Raw genomic sequence first — 20,088 nt, 5'->3', positions numbered from 1 at the left:
TCACATGTCGCCTCAGACCCGACACCGGCCGTCGCCGTCCCCCTCACGGCTCCGCCAGCCGCTTCCCGGCCGCCCAGCGAGGCGAGGCCCGGCCCGCGCCGCCCGCCCCCTCCCCCAGCCCCGACCGGCGGCGGGAGCCGCGGGAGCCACCTCCCCGCCCCGCCTCTCTCCTCGCCCCCCCCAAGCCCCCCTCTCCTCACCTCCCCGCCGACCCCCGGCGCTTCCCGGCGGCGCCCACGACCCCGCCCCACTTCACGTCAGGCGCTCCCGCCGCATCACTTCCCCTTTAAGAGGGGGTGAACCCACCTCTGACGACGCTAGGCGTCACCGAGGGGTGGCGCAGGGGCAGATGGCGGCTCGCTGAGGAGAAAGCGGAAGCACTCCCCGCCCACGCCGCCTTCCCATAGGCTGCCCGCGAGATACCCCGCCCCCTCCGGCGCGCCCCATGGCTGGTCGCGGGGAGGGGGGTGGTCTCTTGCTCGTGTTCCCCGCGCGCCTGGAGAAGTTGGTACCGTCCTCGGGCCCCTGGTACCGTCCTCGGGCCCCTTCCCTCGTGGGTGGGTGGTGGCGCCCCCTGGCGGCGGCGCGCGGGGTCTGGGTGTCGCGCGCGCGGGGTCGCGCCGTTGGAGCGGTCCGTAACGGCCGTTCGCGGCGGGAGCGGGGCCGGCGGTCATCGCTGCGTCCCTCCCCGCCTCCCTCCTTGCCATTCAGCAGCCTTTTCTTTAATAGTTGGATATTTTTGCTTCTCCTCTCCCTGTGTTTTATCTCCCCCCCCTTGCAGGTGCGGCGGTTTCTGGCCGGGAGGAGGGGCAGGCGGGGCAGCCATGCTGCCTTCCCTCAGCTACCTGACGGGTCACACTGGCTTCTGCGGTACGATCAAAAACTCACCCGGTGACTTCGTAGTAACAGAGATCGAGGTGCCCGAACGCTCGCTTCGGGACGTCCAGGCTGAACGGCCTCAGAAAACAAGCAAAGCGCCACTAGAACAAAGTAGTGGGTGCCCGCAGCCGCCCAAAAAGCTGAGAACGGAGCCTCCCGGCCCGTGTGCCGAGGGCTGTGGTGGTGGCGGTGGAGCTCCCAGTCCATCAGAGTGTCACCCAAGCCTGGCGGGAGGCAACTGTTGTGCATGCCCTGATGAAAACCAGCGTGAGGGCGAACCCAAGCTGAAACCTGGCCTTGGGGAAGTCAGTGTATTGGACTCCTTGCTAGGCAAACCCGTGAGTGAGCTGCTTAGTAAATTTGCGTGTGATCTGAAGGGTGCATGGGACTTGGAAAATAATGGCGATTCCAACACTGGGGAGTTCTCGCTGGGACCTATACTGGACAAGAAAAAACGAGCTGATTTACACAGTGCTATTAGGCAGAAATTCCCCTTTTTAGTCACTGTTACAAAAGGCAATGAAATGATTGTGAAAGGAAATGCTGATTACAGAGAACTTTGTCAGTTAGTGACTGAAAAGGAAACAAGTGATTTCTTTAAATTTTTAGACGCAAAGGTAGAAAATTCGACATTTTGTTTTGAGCCTGATGGAAACAAAGAGCACAGGAAAGTAGTTCACCACTTTATCAATAGAAAATTTGGAAAACTTTTGGAAACAAAGTCTTTTACTGTGACAGATGTCAATGATCAGCCAAATATGTCAATAACAGTACGATTTCGAGAAAAGAGTTGGTCTGGAAAAAGATCTGCTGGTGGTCTCCACGAAAACCAAGATCTTTATACAGGTAAATACTACATTTTTAGTGAAAGTATCAAGTATTATGGTGTTCCTTAGTAAGACTGAGGCTCGGAATAATTTTTATGATATATAGGCCTGGTTGATGCATTGTTTATGGTGAAATAAATCATTATTAATGCAGTGTCGTTACACCACTGGAGAATGAGATGGATGAATCAAATTACTGCAGTGATTTTACATAAACCGTTTAGTGATAATGGTTACAGTTCTTTTGGTTGTAGTACAAACTCTGTGTCATTCCCTCTGTGCTACCTTTCCCTTTAAAGTAATTGGAGGATTTTAGAAGATGCATCTAGATGTCGGACAAGTTACTAAGGTCAAATTTGATTTATGATCTCATTCCTTAAAGCAGTTGGTTTCTGATACAGAGAATGTTTCTAGCAATAAGTCAATACATGCTTGTTGAATTGTGTTGCATTTTATCAGGTGCTGTTAGTAAAGGGAGGCGGGGTTTCTGGTTGTTCTAAAGAGGTTCTTGTATTGTGTCTTTATTTTTCTCTTTCAGTGCCAAAAAAGTCCCATTTCCTTTAGTTTTGTGGGGTGGGAGGACGGTTTCTTTGCAGTATCCATACTATTATAGTTTGAAGGGAAGAACCTGCCCATTTGTCGTGTCAAAACACATGTATGATATAGAAGTGCAAATTCCTAATAATTCTGAGATGATTGTTTCAGCTTTCACCCTTCAGAAAGAAAATCTAGAAACACTAGAAGCAATCGGCTTCTTGGCTGCTGAACTTGGTGTTCTGCCTTCAGACTTCAGTTACACTGGCATCAAAGATAAAAAGGCTATAACTTACCAGCCTATGGTGGTGAAGAAGGTGACTCCTGAGAGGTACGTACAATCTGTGTGCATTCACATTTTTTTATGTGTTAATAAGTATCAATGTGGTACAATATTCTGAAATGTTATTGATTTGTCTTTCCTTTTCCTGTATTAGAGACCAGTGGAAATGGCTTTGATATTTTGTGGCTTTAGGGAATATACAGCTTACCGTTGAAGTCCCCTAGTGTTGGAATTTATGTCTTGCCTTTCTCTGTATTTTTCATAATACGAGTATACTATATCCTCTGGCACAGTATCCTTCCAGTTCATGCTCATGGGATCCACTTTACAATTTCTTAAATACCATCCACAAGTGGGAACTGAGAAGAAGCTTATACTATGTGATGCAACAGATTTCCACATACTATCAAAGTACTGACTTGTGGTCCACAGACAACAACTTAAAAGCTTTACACAGCTACAAAACTGAAGTAAATAATTACATACATACTTTGGACAAATGCTGTCCTTGAGTGTTTGGCATCAGCTTCTATTGTATTGTCCAGTTTAGAAACATGAGACTAAATAAAGAAGATACCACCAAACCTGGGGGCAGAAAATACATTCTGAATAATGTGTCAATAATACAAGATGTGCCGTTCCGTTCCTTGTCTTTGTTACTCTGTGTAGCCAGTTCAGTGGGTAAAAAATACATATTAAGTTCTGCCATAGTAACAATAAAAAATTGCTGGGGTCAAAACGGTAACTTACTTCTTGTTCAGCTTCTAACTTTCTAGTGGGTTTTGGTCTTAGCAACAAAGTACACTTTACCAATAAAGGAAAGTAGAATTTATGGTTTTAGGATTTATTAGTAACATAAGTATCTATCAGTAGTAAAATTCCACTGCAAACTGGGCTATAAGGCCAGTTGTTCAAGAGATATTAGCAAAACTTCGCATTAATGTTTAAATGATTAAGCAAAATAGTTAAATGCTTCCAAGCCACTAGCATAACATGGAAAATAAATAATTTTTATAAATAAATCATTTATAAAGTTATTAAAGTATTGGTTAGAATGTAAGCTCTTATGCTGAAAGTTGCCTTTGATTTGAATGACTCTTACTTACACATAAGAACAAAGAGATTGAGTGGATACTTTAAAGGCCACATACTTGAACTGTCAGCTGTGTTTCCAATTACAAGCATGTGCAAGCATACCCAGAGAATCAGTGTGCTGAGTTTGTTTTTGTTAAGGCTGACCAAGAAAGAGCAATTGTGTTTTGGAGTCTGCTAGAGCACATTACTTTTTTTTTTTTTTTTTTTAATGAAAAGCAGATTTTTAGGACCAAAGAGTAAATTACTTGTTTTTCAATAAAAAATGCAAAATTCAGTGGAGTTGCCTTGAGAAAAGTCAATTAATTGCTTCATTCTAATATCTGTCGAACTGCAGAAGGTAAGTGCAAATGAAGCAAACATTTAGAAAGTATTTCTGGACTATAACTCAATTTTAAGTCTTCTATCTCTGCATTTGATTTGGTTTTCTCATAATAATCTACTTTAAATCCCTTCTTTTTATTAGTGTTTTTAATTCTAGTGCAAAGGTGAAGATGACATTTATTACAAGTTGGATAGCTTTAGTAGAGGATCGTTCATAATTTCTCCCAATTATTTGTGCAGGTTGAAAGAAATTGGAAGCAAAATGGAAAAAAAGGGCCTGAGAATACTCAACATACATTCAGCATGCCAACACCTTAGACTTGGTCAGCTGAAGGGCAATCACTTTGATATCGTTGTGAGAGATCTCAAATGCCACAGTCATGACTCTTCTGCAGATTTGAAACAGAGAATATCTGAAGCAATGGAAAATGTTGAGGTAAAAAAGACAATTATGGTTGCCAATAATTAACAGAGTTTTAATTCTGTGCTGTAAAAAAAAAAAAAAAAAACGTTTTGATGTTTTTTGCTATTTTATGTCTTTCCTGCATTACTTAAGGAATCACAAGAGTAAAGCTGCCTTCCACAGAAGGACCGTAAGTGAATTCATTCTGTGTTACAGGCTGCAGACTCTAGAGTGGTGCAGCAAATGAGTATGAATATATGAGCTATTACTTCACAGACCTAAGGCCAACTGAAGCGACGTGTTTCACTGTGACAGTGTGAAAGAATATAGATATACACATCAGCTGGTTGCCTTTTTTTGTCACATGAGGAACATGCATGGTCGGCTCAGATGAAAAACTTTCATGGAGTAAATACATGACAAATATCTGTAGCAGAGAAAGAAGATCCCCTGAAATTTTGTGGATTTTCATTGCTGTTATCCTTAGTCCCTGAAGAAAACCCCATCATCAGACATTCATAAACCACTGAGAAAAGTAAAAGAAAATCATGGAAAAGAAAAACTTCAGGTGTTTTGTGCAGCACTAGTTTTCTTGCCCTATCTTTCTAAGCAATAATGATTATAAAAATTATTTTAAGAAGGTTAATCCAGGAATAGAGACTTGAATGAAAACTGCCCAGTGTGCAAAAGCAAAATACATTATATGTACTGTAGAAAACTTTGGAAATTAATTTTATGATTGAAAAAACATTCTATTTTAGTGCTTTTTTCTCTCTCTCTGCTTCATCTGGCTTTTTTTTTTTTTTTTGCTATTTGGAAAATGAACACAAATTCTATGATGTGTGTCTTGCTTTATTATATGTAGCATACTGGTCAGATGGTGAATGACAAAAATAGCATGTGTGTTAATCCAAAATACTGATTTTTCATCTCCCATGAAAACAAAATCGCATATGGGAGCTAAGGATGTCCAAAGCAAGGGTATGTAATTTGAACAGAATAACCATTTCCAAAACAAATACTGTGTGTTTTTTGCCTGTCTACTCCATGCATACTTATTATATTCTAGAAAAGGATGTTCTTATTGGGTCACATGACTGTGATTTTACTTCCCACATGTGACCTAGAACTCACCAGGAGACTCCCAATTAGCAGAAGTGCTCACTCTTGGTCTTTACTATTGTAGTAATAATGCAAATGATCTCATGTGAAAAAGGATTAGTATTTTTAAGAAAAAATGTCCAATATTGGTTACTGTTCATTACCTGTGCTATGCAACGTTTGCTTGAGTAGAGATTTCATAATTTGTCACATATAAAAAGCTTGACTTGACCTGTTGTATTTATAGTAATTTAATATATATTAATAATTTTGTTTCCTTTACCTATTTTTTTACGAAAGTAAAGACAATGATAGAACTTGGTTGTCTTTTTAGATGTTTCTAAATTAGGTGCTAAAATAGTGGGATGAATCGTAAGTTACAATTTTGTTACATATTATTTCTGATTAAAAAACCAGTTTGTACACATTTTGGATGTAAATATAGATGTACGTGTGTTGTATGCTTAGTCTTACTAATTCTACCTGATACTTTCATGCTTTTAACATATTTATTCTTTATTATTCTAGACAAAAGGTTTTGTAAATTACTATGGACCTCAGCGATTTGGACAAGGACAACATGTTCAGACAGATCAAATAGGATTGGCTCTACTGAATGAAAAAATGGTATTTTAATTTTGTAATTTAAGTAGTTACTGTCAAGTTGATTTCACATTACTGTTGCAATGTCTAGCGCTGGAGTTGACCTTCCCGGTGAATAATTTCATTTGTGAGATAAACCCATATGTGTGCTGGAAGTAATTGCCAGAAGAGTTTTGACAACAACATAAGCATGAAGACACTGAAACAAAAAACCTTTTTTAAACAGCAGGTGCAGCTTTAAATAGTTCAGGAAGTGATTTTTCTGTCTATGATTGGTATGTGATTGTGATGGTCATCATGCCACTTGACAGGAAAGTGGCTGCATTCCATACAAGATTTGAACACTAAAATGAAGCAATCTTTATGCATGGTCCTGATTTCCTCCTAACTTGTAGCCTCTTTCTCCTGAAGGGGGTCAATATACTTCTTTAAAATGTCACAAGATATTACATAGGATCATATGAAAGGATTTGCTTTTTCAATACCACAGTAATTTATCTGCTATATAGAAGAGATTGCTGCTTTCCATTATCCCTTGGCTACTTTCCCAAACTCTTAGTTCTGAGTGATTGCTCCCATGTAAGCTAAGGAGAGCTTATTTCTTAAGTAATAATTCATAAGATAAGAGTAATATACTTTTCAATGTATATGGAATAGTACTTGGCACAAGTCTAAAACAGAATCAGACACTACAAAGTCAAATGAATACTCCGAGTATCCTTTTCTTCTAATCTTGTTTTGATCCTGAGAAAAGTCAGTAAAACTTATCCTCCAAATATAAGAAGAATCGAGATTTGAGGGCAGCCCATGAAAATTACTGTTGATGTATCTGACGTTTTGAATTTGGGTATGCCAGCAGTTGGTACCAGGTGCCAGTCCCTGAAGAGTAATGATTTACATTTCTAGTCTCAACTCAGGTGCTTTTTAATTTAAAACACATAGGAACTACTATTCCTATTAAAATATGCCAGTATGTGCTTGCACAGTCCAATACAAAGGATGACAAGAACCAGATGTCACAGGTTGGTGTGCTAGCAAATTGTGTGGCTCCACTGGGTTTGCAAGTAGCAGAGGTTAGTGCAGTGTTTTCCCTGTCACAGTGTCATCTAACCTAATACAGAACAGTATAAAAAAAAGAAAGATTGTTGTCTCTCTGTGTGAGACTGTGGAAAGTGTTCAGTCTAAACTTTGTATGAAACATATAAAAGGGAAAGAAGGAACCTTCCTGTTCAGGATAGAATCATGGCATGACGAAGTGGAGGAGTTCTAACTGGATGTTCAAAAAGGGTGACTGATTTCTCTTAGAGCTTTGAAAGCTGTCTTGTGTCTTCTGGGTGACTAAAACCTTTCTTTAACCTGAGAAGGAACACAACAACATTGATTTACTGTTCACAGCATCTTCTGTGAAAGGGGGAATTTGACCTTAAAGAACGGATACAATTTTGAGAGAATGCAGAATGTGTTAACACAGAATTGGATGCATGACTGTCTGTTTAGTTGACAAATAGTTATATTTAACTGCAAAACAATATAAATTATTAATATTGTTCTTTAAAGGTGAAAGCTGTGAAGTTATTCTTCACACCTGAAGATACAGATGACCCTGTAAACAACGCAAAAAGATACTTTCTTCAAACTGGTATGTCCAGTTAAATTGTCTGTATATTTATTCAGGGTTGGTTTTGTGAGGCAATAAGGTGTTGCTGCACAGAGAGATACTTTTTATTTTGCTACTGCTTTGTACCACTTAATAGCTTATTGTGAAGAACTTGCTAGAGTTGCGTGGTTAAAAATTAGATGAGGATGAGGCCCTAAATATGCAAAATAGTGGAAAACTAGGGTACTTCAGATGCAAGATAATATAGAAAGAAATGCTGTGTAGCATAATGCTGGAAAAGACTAAGTTAAGTTTATAAAAGCCGTTTTAGCCTCCTTCCATCTGTCTGCTTTTGGAATATAAACTTCTGCTCCCTAATAAAGGAAGTATACAGGAATGAGACATGCAATTCGTACTCAGCATTTACCAGATGTGGGCGTCAAATCTTCTGAATTTTCTGTAACAATCTTAGCTCTTGGTTTTTGCACCTTCGGGCTTTGCTTTTACATCTCTTTAACTATGTATCTCTTCCATGCTTTCCTGTGACCCACCTCTCTGTCTTGAACTAAAATCAACAAAATACGTCAAAGGCAGGAGTATGCTGAGTAAAGTGCTCTGTTTGTCATATTTATTCTTTTTATCATTCAACTTAACTTTCTCTCCAAAATTAAAAATTTGGAGTTGCTCTCAACTTCAAACATATTTGTTATTTTCAAATATTCCACATCTATTAGCTTGTTTGTCACTAGATTGACAGAACAACTATGATGTCTAGCTTCCAGAGACACAGGTATGTTTCATGTCACAAAAAAGGTATGATGACTCATTCTGTGCCGTACATTGCTGTATGGTGCATGGAAAGACATTGATGTGGACTCTGAGAACAGCTGCTTGCCTTTTCCTGAAAGCAAAAAGTAAAAGGCTATGCCAAAGGCTTTGTCAGATAATCACTTGTAATGAGAAAATATGTAAACCATAGAATTCTAAATATACAACATTTATATAATGTAGTACAAAACTGATTAAATATATTTTCGTCTTGCTTGAGGCTCAGACTTCCCAGTGGCCAATGCAAAAAAAAAAGCAAACTAGGCTGAATAAGTGAATGACAGCTAGTTTAGTTTATACTGCATGGAACAGATTAGAATTCATGGGACTGTGCTGATGAGCCTCTAAGATGAAATGTGTCTAACATGACACATTGAAGGAAAGGGAATAATAACCTAAAAGTCAGCATAAAGAGGTTAGACGGACACTGTTTTTCCCTACCTGATTATTTAATTTTCTTAAGTGTATTTTTTCCTGACTGGTAATATTTGAAAAATCAGAGATTACTTATATGGTTGTTTTTGTTTATATCAGAAGATGCAAAGGGTGCACTCGCGATGCTGCCAGAATTTAAAGTGAGAGAGAAGATGTTGCTACGAGCTTTAAATCGCTATGGTGTAAATCATGAAGGTTGTACCAAAGGATGGCTCAATATTCCTCATTCCATGCGCATATTCTATGTCCATGCTTATTGCAGTAAAATTTGGAATGAAGCAGCATCATATAGACTGAAGATTTATGGCTCAAAAGTTGTTGAGGGTGATCTTGTCTTCTCAGAAGAAAGTGATGAAAGCGTTTCCCTGAATGACAAGGTGAGTCTTCATAAAATAGTTCTTTAAAAAAAGAAAGCTTAATGCACTTGAATACATACTCAGACGTACTCTAATGCTTTTATGTTTTTATTTTGATTCATTCATTAAAATTACTATTAGTGACAAAGATGAAAAAAGTGATTTAGCTTTTTTTGATTTACCGTAAATAGATGTATAAGCTAGATGTATATTAGCAACTTTTATCTGTTCCAAGTGTTCATTTTATTCAAGTGAGAGGAAGGAACAGAATGTCAGAATTGATATATGTAAGAATTTAGCCTTCATCATATATAATGGTCTTCTTAGGATCTGACTGGGGAAAACCTTCAGAGTGGACTCTGGGTGTCCCTCTGTTATCAGTCAGTGCAAATCCGAGTCTTGCTCTCTTGGTCAGACCTTCCCATTATATATATTAATGAATGTAAGCCCATGGTGAAAGGTGGCCGCAGACTGAACTGGTAATCTTGTTGCAGCTCACAGGCAAAGCGTGTAGCAGAATTTCACTTACCCAGGCAATTAAAACAGATTGACAGTGGGTCTAAACTGTTAGCAGTCATTCAAAAAATGCAGCAGTCTTCTTGGAAAGCAGTAAAGGGCGAGAGAGTGTTTCTGCTCGCCCACAGCACAGCCTGGGTGCTGTGCGTGGAGCCAAGGGTGAGCCAATGAGCAGAAGACAGCAGTGGAGTGTGGAGTGTATGCTCGTTCCAGGTCTTGGCACGCTGAAGTCCATTCTGAAGGCATCTCTTCTTTCAGAGTTTTCATACCTTTTTCTTAATTGTGAAAGCAGTTTAGTCTCTTCTCCCAAGTAGCAAGTGATAGGACAAGAGGAAATGTTGTTGTGCCAGGGGAGGTTTAGGTTGGCACAACTCTAGTTGTGCCAGGGGAGGTTTAGGTTGGATATTAGGAAAAAATTCTTCACTGAAAGGGTTGTCAAGCGTTGGAACAGGCTGCCCAGGGAAGTAGTTGAGTCACTGTCCCTGGAGGTGTTTAAAAGACATGTAGGTGTGGCGTGTAGGGACATGGTTTAGTGGTAGACTTGGCAGTGTTAGGTTTATGGATAGTTGCAATGATCTTAAGGGTCTTTTCCAACCTAAATGATTCTATGATTCTATCTTTCTCCTGATCATCAGATAAATCATAGAATTTTGCAGTGTTTCACTGGCTAATAAGCAGATGTGTGCATAGGGAGAATGTATCTCATTTCTTTTTGCTGAACATCATACAAATTTGAAAGCAAAAGCACTTGGCAGGTAACTGAATAACCTGCAGTGCCTGTAGAGTGGCTTCTGTTTCCATTGTGATTTTTCTTTGATAATATTTTTGAGAGTGGATGTTAATAAAACAAGCAGATAAAATAAAATGTAAAGCAGAGGTAGCAAATTCAGTATTGAGTTACTGAGTTTAATATAGATATATTCCTATTTAATATAAACTATTTTTCTTAGTATTTTTGCTTTTGCTGATGTAGCACGAGATCACATTGGCACGGTGAACTTCAAAGTCAAAGAACATGAGCTTATAGTGATAGACTGCTAATTATTGGTAGCTAGCATCAGTAAATATCTAATACAATGCCATTTACCGGGAAACAGATTACTTTATATTAAGCATCTCTACTATTTTTCATACCTGAAATAGATTATTGTTCTTGAAGTATTCAAATAACCTTAGAATCCTTTACAAGCTTGGAAGTACAGTGCATAATTCCTAAAATAAAGTGTATGTTTTATTTTTAAAAAAGTTATTTCTCTTACCTTTTTAAATGTCTTGTCAGGTTCATGTAGTCACTGCTCCAGAAGAGTCAGCTAACAAATACTCTATAAACCAAGTAAGTCTGTATGAAAAATTTTGCGTTGTTGATCTCTCTATTCGATTAAAATGTTATCTTTTAAAAATAATGTGATTAACTAGTGCAGTCTTCTTCCTTGCCAGAATGCACATTAAAGAAAACACATGTGAACTAATCTCCACTCTCATAAAAAACAAGAGGAAAGAATATTTACTTTGTAATGGAAATAAGTACAGTGTCATTTGCAGTATGGCAATATTTATCTTGAAGCTGAATGTAAATACTTTGAAATTTTTTGCAGTCTACTGGGAAAAACAGTCAAGAGCAGTTAATGTTCTAATTTTTGAAGGTTCAGAGTGCATAGTTGTGAAGTCTTACATAGGCAACTTAACGTCTTTATCTCTGTATGTTTCCCAACAAGCAAGGAAATTCATGTTAGTACATTACTAGTTTGTTTTAGGAATCCTGATACAATGATTATTTTTTCTGCCTTAATTACATCCAAGATACCTGCCTTGCACAGCTTTATTTCACAAGAGAAGTTGTTGTTTTAATATTTCAGGCCCCCAAACACAAGATTTAGGCACATTTAAATTTGTAATCCCATTTATTTAAAGAGGAATTGGTAGGCTTTATTTCAAATGTGTTTGTTGTTCTGCTTCTTTCTTTGAAGGTGGTTCTTCCAATGGCGGGACATAGTATCAAGTATCCCAGTAATAAAGTTGGACAATGGTACCATGAAAGGCTTTCGAAGGATGAGCTGCAGATGTGCAAATTCAGAGTGTCTCCATTACAGCTGAATATACCTGGATGCTACAGACCCATTTTGAAAAATGTTCAGAATCTGTCATATTTTTTGGAAGGTAGTGAAAAAGTAATTGAAATTGAAGACGACCATCTGAATGAATCAAAAGTCTCACTTCATATATCATTTGACCTTGATCCTTCATGTTATGCAACAGTCTGTCTGAGAGAAATAATGAAATGTGACTTGTAAGATTCCAGTTAATGAAAGATTGCAGGAATGTTATACAATGGTGATATTTTACGTATAATGCCAAGAAAATAAGGGAGAATAACAGGTTCAAGCCAGAAACAGGAAAATTTTGTAGATTGAAATTCATACTGATTGGGAAGAAAACCCACCAAAACCCTTTGGAATTTTCCAAAAACATTCCAAACCCTAAATGCAAACCCTTGGATGCATTGGAATAAAGCTATGTGTTATGCCAGGCAGGTTTAACAGAACTTAAAGAAGCCATGGGCTGCAAGCATGAATTTCATATTTGCATAGACATCTGACTTGCAAAGTTAAATCCTGGAAAAATATTTACAGCAAACAATTGTATCTTTTATTTCATAATAATTTTTTTTAAAAAATGGTTTATACTAAATGCTGTTCAAGCAATAATGTTACAAGTTTGCAGCCTCCAAGTATCTAACCGAAAAGTTGCTATACTGAGGTTCACTAAATGTATCATGTTTTTGTTGCATTCAGGCACCAAACGTTAAAAGGTAAAAGTCCTGAGTCAACAGCAACAAGTCATCTGATACTTTATCAAACATTTGATGAATCCCTCAGCTGAAGTTAATGCTAAGGATTCCAGGATTAAGTAGTGCATAGTCATTAGTTAGTGCCTGTTCAATTAAGCTCATCAAGCTGAGGTGAGTAATTAACGTTTTTAAAAAAAACATTTATAATAAAACCAAACACCTGTTTTATTGTTTACAGGATGCAGACTTTAACCCTGTTACTGTAAAGCCTTATGGTGGCAAAAAAATGTTAATGGAACCATCCCTGGAAAAAAGCTTTTATATTTTTTCGTAATTAAAAAAACCCAAACAGTTAACTGTGATAAAATGAGTGAATTCATGGGAAAGGGGAGAGCAGAGAATGTCATTTACCTTGACTTTAGCAAGGCTTTTGACACTGTCCCACAATACTCTTGAAATCAAATCAGCACATTATGGTCTGGATCGGTGGACAACCAGATGGGTAAAAAAGTGATTGGATGTGGCTCGGAGAGTAGTGGTTAATGGGTCATACCGTACATGGAGTGAGTACAACTGGAGTCTCTCCTGGGACCCATCCTGTTTGATGGTTTTGTCAGCGATCTGGAGGAGGGGATGGAGGTCACCCTCATCAAATTTGCAGATGACACCAAATTAAGGGAATGAATGGATACTCTGGAGGATCAGGCTGCTCTTCAGGGCAACCTAAATATGCCGGTGGAACAGGCCAACAGGAACCTTATGGCATTCAGCGAGGACAAAAGCAAAGTGCCACCCCTAGGAAGGAAGCACCCCTGTAGCAGCCCAGGCTGGGAAGGGACAGGTTGGGGAGCAGCTCAGTGGCAATGGCCCTGGTGTCCCACTGGGCAGTTGAACATAGGCCAGCCATGTGCCTTGGCAGCAAGGATGACCAGCAGCCTCCTGGGTGTGTTAGCAAGGACACAGCCAGTAGATCAAGGGAAGGGATTATGTCTCATTTTTCATCACTCGTTAGACCACATTTAACTTCTACACCCAGTTTTGATCCCCAGCACAAGACAGACATCAAAAAACAGGAGCAAGTTCAGCAAAGGGCCTCCAGGCTATTTGGGGACTGGAGCGCTTGCCATTTGATGAAAGGCTGAAGGAACTGGGATGCTTCAACCTGGAGAAGAGACAGCTTGGAAGGGAACTAACAGCAGCTCCCCACTACCTATGGGGAGGTTAGCAAGAAGTTAGAGCCAGGCTCTTTGTAGTGGTGCACGGCTGGAGAACAAGAGACAATAAGCATAAATTGAAATGTGAGATTCAGATTGTTTAAAAGGAAATACTTCACTCCTGTGAGGACAGTCAGGCAGTGGAACAGGCTGCCCAGGGGCTGTGCAGTCTCCATCTGAGGAGGTTTCCAAAACCCAGTGGGATAAAGCTCTGAGCAACCTGGTCTGAGCTCAGAGGCAACCCTGCTTGCGGAGGCAGTTGGACTAGAAGCCAGAGACCTCTTCCAACGTGGATTACCCTGTCATCCTAAACAGAGTATTGCAAGTGTTTATTCAATCTGTAGATGGCAGCATGACTTAAAACTAAAATGGAAAACTCTACTCATTTTTACTGAGAGAGAATTAATAATATAAATTGAATTCTGTTTGTGGCATCAGTCTTTCAGTTGTTGCTAACAGTTGAGTAAGATAAATCTCCCAAGGCTGATAAAAAGACCTAGAATTACAGGAGTAGGAAAAATAGAAATATAATTCACATGATTTCCATGCTTGTATAAAACCGTGTAGCAATGAAGGATCCAGATAATTCACTGCCCTAAATAAGAGGATTACTCTGTAGGTCTGTACAAGTAATTCAGAATTTGACCCTTAGCTTTTATACGGAAAAATAGACTGTCATGCAAACAATAGCTACAGAGCCACTGTAGGTGACTTGCAATGTTTGCTCTATTACAGTGCTTACTCTACAACTCAAGTTTATGGTATGCAGCCAAACTGCTTGAAAAATTCATTTCCCTGACACAACCCATCTGAGACAGCTTTGTTCCTGTCTTTGCTTTTCAGTATCACCTCTTCTGTCTTCCACCTGCCCTTAAAATTACCCCTCTTCTGGAAAATTATTTTTAACTCAAGTCGTTTTGGTACAGCACAGCTCAAAAAAAGAGTTGTCCTGTCACCACTGATGTGGTAAAGTGCTCTGGTGCAGACAGGAAGCTGCATGGAGTTACAATGATCAGAAGAAATAAATTAGCTCTGAAGTTCCATTTAAAGAGACTATTGAGGTAGTCTTCGATGTGGCTCAAAATGACCTTGAAAACCATCTAATCACATACAAGATTTGAATACATAAAGTATTAAAAGTTGAGCCTTGATTTGGAAAAACACAGAAGGTCAGATTAAAAGGTTTTTGACTGAAAGGCATGCTATTTTAAAACAAAAGATCTGAAGATGGTGCTAAAAGAGTTCCCCTATAATCATTTTAGGCTCATTTGTCAGCACTTCTATTGAACACTAACAGGACTAATCTTCTTAAGCAAATCATTCTTTCAGCAACTTTAAGGTGAAAGAGCTAATTATGTGTGTCCATGGGTTAAATTCCTATAGTAGAAATGTTCTACTAGGGAAAAGTCAGATTAGCTATTAGAGTGTTTATATGGTAAACATTCTTCTTTTTTCAGTGAGCATTTATTTGTAATTCATTCTCTTAATCTTAGCAGCTATTTTGCAGGATTACGTACATGAACAGCTGAATTCAGAGCATTTTGTATGAGTGCAACACTCAGCTCCATAAGTATAATCTGTATAAGCAAAACATCTGTGCCCCTGCATTTAGAAAAGAAGGTAATCATTGTGCACTGATCTGAGTTTAAGGAAAAGATTGATGTGTTAGTCATCTCTCATCTTACTAAATACTTCTGTTGCTACCATCCTTTTCTGATAAGCCTTAAAGCACTTTGCTAATACTAATGAAGACAGGTCTCTGATCCTGTTTCTAACAAAAGGGGTTTTAAGTTCAATGGCCAGTTGATTTTTTTCAACACAGATGATAGATAATTGGGCATTTGAATGGGAAAATGCAAATGTTCTTAATCTGTGAAATCCTATTACTTGTAATTCATTACAAATTTGACAACTAGTATTAACCTCAATGAGAATGTACAAATTCTCAGATCTTTCAGAATGAGATGGCTTAAAATTACATTCCTATCATAAAGGCAGTTCAGAAGCCAGGTATATGTGTGATTATTGTGCCAGCTCACTCATTAAAACTCCATTAACTCCTCTCTTAGTGTCAGTGCCTGTCAGCTGGGGATTTGACCTCTTACACCCAGCTGATGAGCACAAACCTCTTTTCCTTTCTCTTGCAGAACTTCTGCCCATAATAAAAGCTCAAGGGAACAAGCTGAGAAACTATTAACACTTTGCTGTCTTTCAGTCTACAGTCAAGCCTTGCAGCCCATTGGTTCAGATCTAGATTTCTTTTAGAGGAAATGAAACCAGAAAGTGAGCTCCAGCTGCATACCAAGCACACTCTGCATCCAAATGGAGAAACAAGGATCCAAACTAGAGGCTGGTCATTTGGAGAGCTTCAAACCCTATACATCGGTGTGTTGTATTGTGGAGCCCAGACACCATTTAGCCCAATGTAAAACCACTGAACCACGTGTTGTGTAAGTACAGGGGCTTCAATGCTCCAGTACGTTCATCTGTTTCTGTCACACCAAAAAGCCTGCTCATGTAGACATTGCCTGAGAATGCGGTGTTTGCAAGGAAAGCAGAATCAATGAAGTCAGGTGTTTGCACCATCTGAAGTTACTTTATTCTGCTCAGCAGAAGTCAGACTCTATTACAGAATCTATTACAGCAGTTTAAATGTGTTTTCAGTTTATACACAAATGCTCCTACCTGCTTAGAACAGTAAGGTTTTTAATTAGCTTTAGAAATGACTGATTTAAAAAAAATATTCTATCTGTCTTTCAGAATGTTCCTACACTTAAAAACCCAGGACATCTTCTCCTACCCCCAGCAAAAGGCATTGTGTCTTTTTATCTTCACATCTCTACTGAAATCATTAATATCTGTGTTGAGCTCCTAAGCCGAATTTCAGAAGTCTGCATAAAAAGAACTGTAATAATACATGGCCAAATCATTCACTTGTGAAAGTACAACAGGAACCATTTAGTGATTTTTGTATTGATATTATATAGAAACAAATGCATGGAATTAAACTGGATTTGTATTTAGCGCTCGACTACTGCAGTGGTCTGGATCAAGACTCAGTCTTGTACCTGATCCTATCTGCAACAGTTCCGGTAGGTGGATATGTAGGAAAGAGTAAAGCAAGGGAAGCATATCTGATACTTTTCCTCCAACTATTTTCAGTTCAGGCAATTTCCTAAGCCTGAGTCGTTTTGCTATTTAATAACTCCCAAAGGATTTCTTTCCCAAGTATTTCTTATCTTCCCTTGAATATATGTTGACCTCTTCCCAGAGTTCCATGTTTGCTACCTGTTGATGAAGATCCACCTTTTTTTTTTTTTTTTTTTTAAACTGCCTGCTTCTGACTTCATTTGATGATCCTTGGCTCTTGTATTACAATACAAGGGATAGTAAATACTTAATTCCTATCCGTCCTCTTGGTACCCAGCTGTTTGTGTGCTTCCCGTATGTATCCCCCAAATCAGTTGCTTACCACAACTGAGCAGCTATGCAGTCTCTGCTCCTTATCATACTTGTTCTGTGAGCTTTTCCTGGGTTTTAAGATACCCTTTTGGAGTTCAGGGATCTAGAACTGCACACAGTTCCATATTTATACCATGGTTTCTTCACCGACATAGTGATGTTTGTTTTCTTCTGTACCTCTCCTAATATGTGATTTCTTTTTTGACACACTCTTCTTCCTCAAGCATTGAAGCAACTTATTCCACCCCAGAGTGGGGATTTCTCCCCGGAGTCAGGTGAAAGCTCATTATTTCATGTGTGAAATTGGGATTTGTTTTGTCTGTGAGTCCCTTTGCATGTGTCTACACTCCAAATTTCATTTGCCATAGTATTCCACTGTCATTAGCATCATAAGGATTTTCTGCAGTTCTTCACACTCTACCCTTATCTCTCTTGCCCTGAGTAAGTCAGTATCATCATCAGTCCCAGTCACCTCTGTGCTCCACCCCTTAATGCATGCACTGAACTGCGTTCCAGGGCCCCCCTTATGCAGTGACTGCTTAAAGGTGCTTGGTGACGGACTTTGTCAAGTGACTTCTGGGAGCTCAAGTGCACCGTCTCCACTGCAGCAGGCATTTCCATGCAGCTCTTAACCTCTTCACAGAACTCCAAGGAGACTGTAAGGCAACGTACAGAAGCCATGTCAGCTCTTCCCCAGTAGATCATAATTCTTAAGTGTCCACTAGTTCTATCCTGTAATAGATTTGCCCCTTACAGTTCTCTGGCTTACAGGCTTGCACCTCCTCTCACTTTTTCATCCCCTTTATACAGTATATAATTTACAGTTGTATAATTAAGTAGCTTAGATATCTACTATACTATAGAATAACTGCAGAAAATGCATACTGTTTTTACCAGTAATCTGAAGTTGAGTTGAAGGTATGAGAAATACACTGAAGAAGGCATGCCAGCTTAGAGTCTATTTTACCCTTGTTAAAATGCTCATGGGTTTTGAAAGATCTTGGTTTGGATCTGTACTCTGCTCAGTTCAAAGCAGAAATATGAATCTATATTTCATCATAGCCTGTTTACAGAATCACAGAATGGTAGGGGTTGGAAGGTACCTCTGGAGATCATCTAGTCCAACCCCCTGCCAGAGCAGGGTCACCTGGAGCAGGTTGTACAGGAACGTGTCCAGGCAGGTTTTGAATGTCTCTGGAGGTGGAGACTCCACCACCTCTCTGGGCAGCCTGTGCCAGTGCTCTGCCACCCTCAAAGTAAAGTTCCTCCTCATGTTTAGGTGGAACTTCCTATGCTCAAGTTTGTGCCCGTTACCTCTTGACCTGTCGCCAGGCACCACTGCAAAGAGCCTGACCCCATCCTCCTGACACCCACCCTTTAAGTATTTATAAGCAATGATAAGATCTCCCCTCAGTCATGTTTTTTCCAGACTGAAGAGACCCAAGTCCCTCATCTTTTCTTCATAAGAGAGATGTTCAAGTCCCCTAATCATCTTCATAGCCCTTTGATGTACCCTCTCCAGCAGTTCCCTGTCCCTGAACCGAGGAGCCCAGAACTGGACACAGTAAAAAAATTTAACCACATTTATAGCCTCTAAAAATAACTGTTAATGAAGGTGGTGTCAAAGTACGACATTTTCAACTGAAAGTAAGAGAAAGACTTTCTTGAAATTTGAATATGGGAGACAAAAGGTCACATTCTAGTTCAGGTGGAAAAGACTTTGAGTCCGTGTGCTGTAGTCACCAGATTATTCTGCAACAAGAGACTGACACAGCTGCATGCCTGTGCTCAGGGTTTCCAGCCCTAGTGGTGAGATACGGGAAAGATTGTTCCTAATGAGAATCTTGCCTTCTGAGGATCAGTGGTTTGGGATGGGAAAACAAAGAAATATTTAGTTCTGTTCCTATGTGCCCAGCAGCAGAAATGATCTAGTGAAGGAATTCAGACTCCTCAAGGATTTGCATATGCTAAATAGGACATTTGGGAATATCGCTAATACCTAACCACTGCTGAGAACCCAAGCAACATTTCATAGAAAATCAAGATAAGCACCTAAATTAACATGTCACTTTTCAAAGTTTGACCTATAAGTTTAGGCTTAACTACATCAGTTAAGGATGCATTTTTTTAATCTTAAATTTATACTTAAAGGTCTGATACAACATGCCAAAACTCGTAGAATTGCCCCCTGGAGTAATGCACACACTCCCCTTCCTTCCTCAGTGCAGGTTAAATGACTGGTGAAGGCGATACCTACCTCCACCCTAACCTGCCAGTGGATTCATCAGATGCTGTGTAAAGCCAGGCATTTCTGTTCAAGTCATCTAGCACCTTCCCTGGGATATGGAACCCAGCTGACAATCATCCCACAAAGGCAGCTAAAAAGGTATGATTTTTTTCCCATGGGAAAGGAGTTTCAGGAAGGAGGCGTGGAGCCCTTCTGCCAGGAATAAGAACGTGCTTTGGATTCAGTGCTGAATCTGTCGACAGCCCTGACTGCTCCTGACCCTCCCCAGGCTGGGGTTCCCCCCATGCTGCCCATGTCCATCTCCAGGGAAGTGCTGGATGCCTGGGGCTGGGGCTGCCCTGGCGCCCTGGCTGCCCTGCTCCTGGCTGGGGCAGTAGAATGGGCTCTGGCCATGGCATGGCTGCCTGACAGAACCTGTCATTCAAACAATTTTCTCCCTCAAAAAACTCTGGTTACAGCATGCATCATTCATATGGTACACGCTGCAAACAGACTGTGTAATTAATCCCAACACTTCCTTTGTAAAGCCACTTTCTTTTACACCTGCAAATAATGCTTGTTAGCTAAATGGTTGACGAATTATTAAACTGTGTTACTC

General features: G+C 39.8%; 2 protein-coding genes across 8 annotated transcripts in view; one reads left to right on the top strand and one right to left on the bottom strand.

Moving 5' to 3' along the window:
- The window catches only part of IRAK4 (interleukin 1 receptor associated kinase 4), a 13,059-nt gene extending 12,661 nt beyond the window's left edge, over positions 1-398 (bottom strand). The window contains exon 1 of one of the 2 annotated variants that reach the window (XM_074566758.1): positions 307-398. The gene's annotated coding sequence lies outside the window, so the exon portion shown is untranslated. Of the gene's footprint in view, positions 1-200 lie in introns of both variants that reach the window. The other variant, XM_074566670.1, reaches the window with a different exon arrangement.
- On the top strand, positions 333-20,088 carry PUS7L (pseudouridine synthase 7 like). Of its 6 annotated transcripts, none has more exons than XM_074566271.1 (10): positions 333-528; positions 782-1,725; positions 2,412-2,571; positions 4,180-4,375; positions 5,972-6,070; positions 7,604-7,685; positions 9,006-9,283; positions 11,058-11,111; positions 11,746-11,935; positions 12,571-12,737. In XM_074566271.1, the coding sequence occupies exons 1-10, from the start codon at positions 446-448 to the stop codon at positions 12,582-12,584; spliced, it is 2,100 nt and encodes a 699-aa protein (XP_074422372.1). In that variant the 5' UTR covers positions 333-445; the 3' UTR covers positions 12,585-12,737. The 6 variants fall into 6 exon arrangements, 5 of the variants coding, with proteins under 5 accessions (XP_074422372.1, XP_074422287.1, XP_074422631.1 ...); XM_074566530.1 differs by having other exon boundaries at positions 420-508; positions 12,571-12,922; XR_012584554.1 differs by lacking the exon at positions 333-528 and adding an exon at positions 19,466-20,088 and having other exon boundaries at positions 586-1,725.

Source organism: Larus michahellis, chromosome 1, assembly GCF_964199755.1.
Source record: "Larus michahellis chromosome 1, bLarMic1.1, whole genome shotgun sequence".
NCBI lineage: Eukaryota > Metazoa > Chordata > Aves > Charadriiformes > Laridae > Larus > Larus michahellis.
Note: the sequence above shows the minus strand (reverse complement) of the source record. Positions and strands in the feature narration are given on the sequence as shown.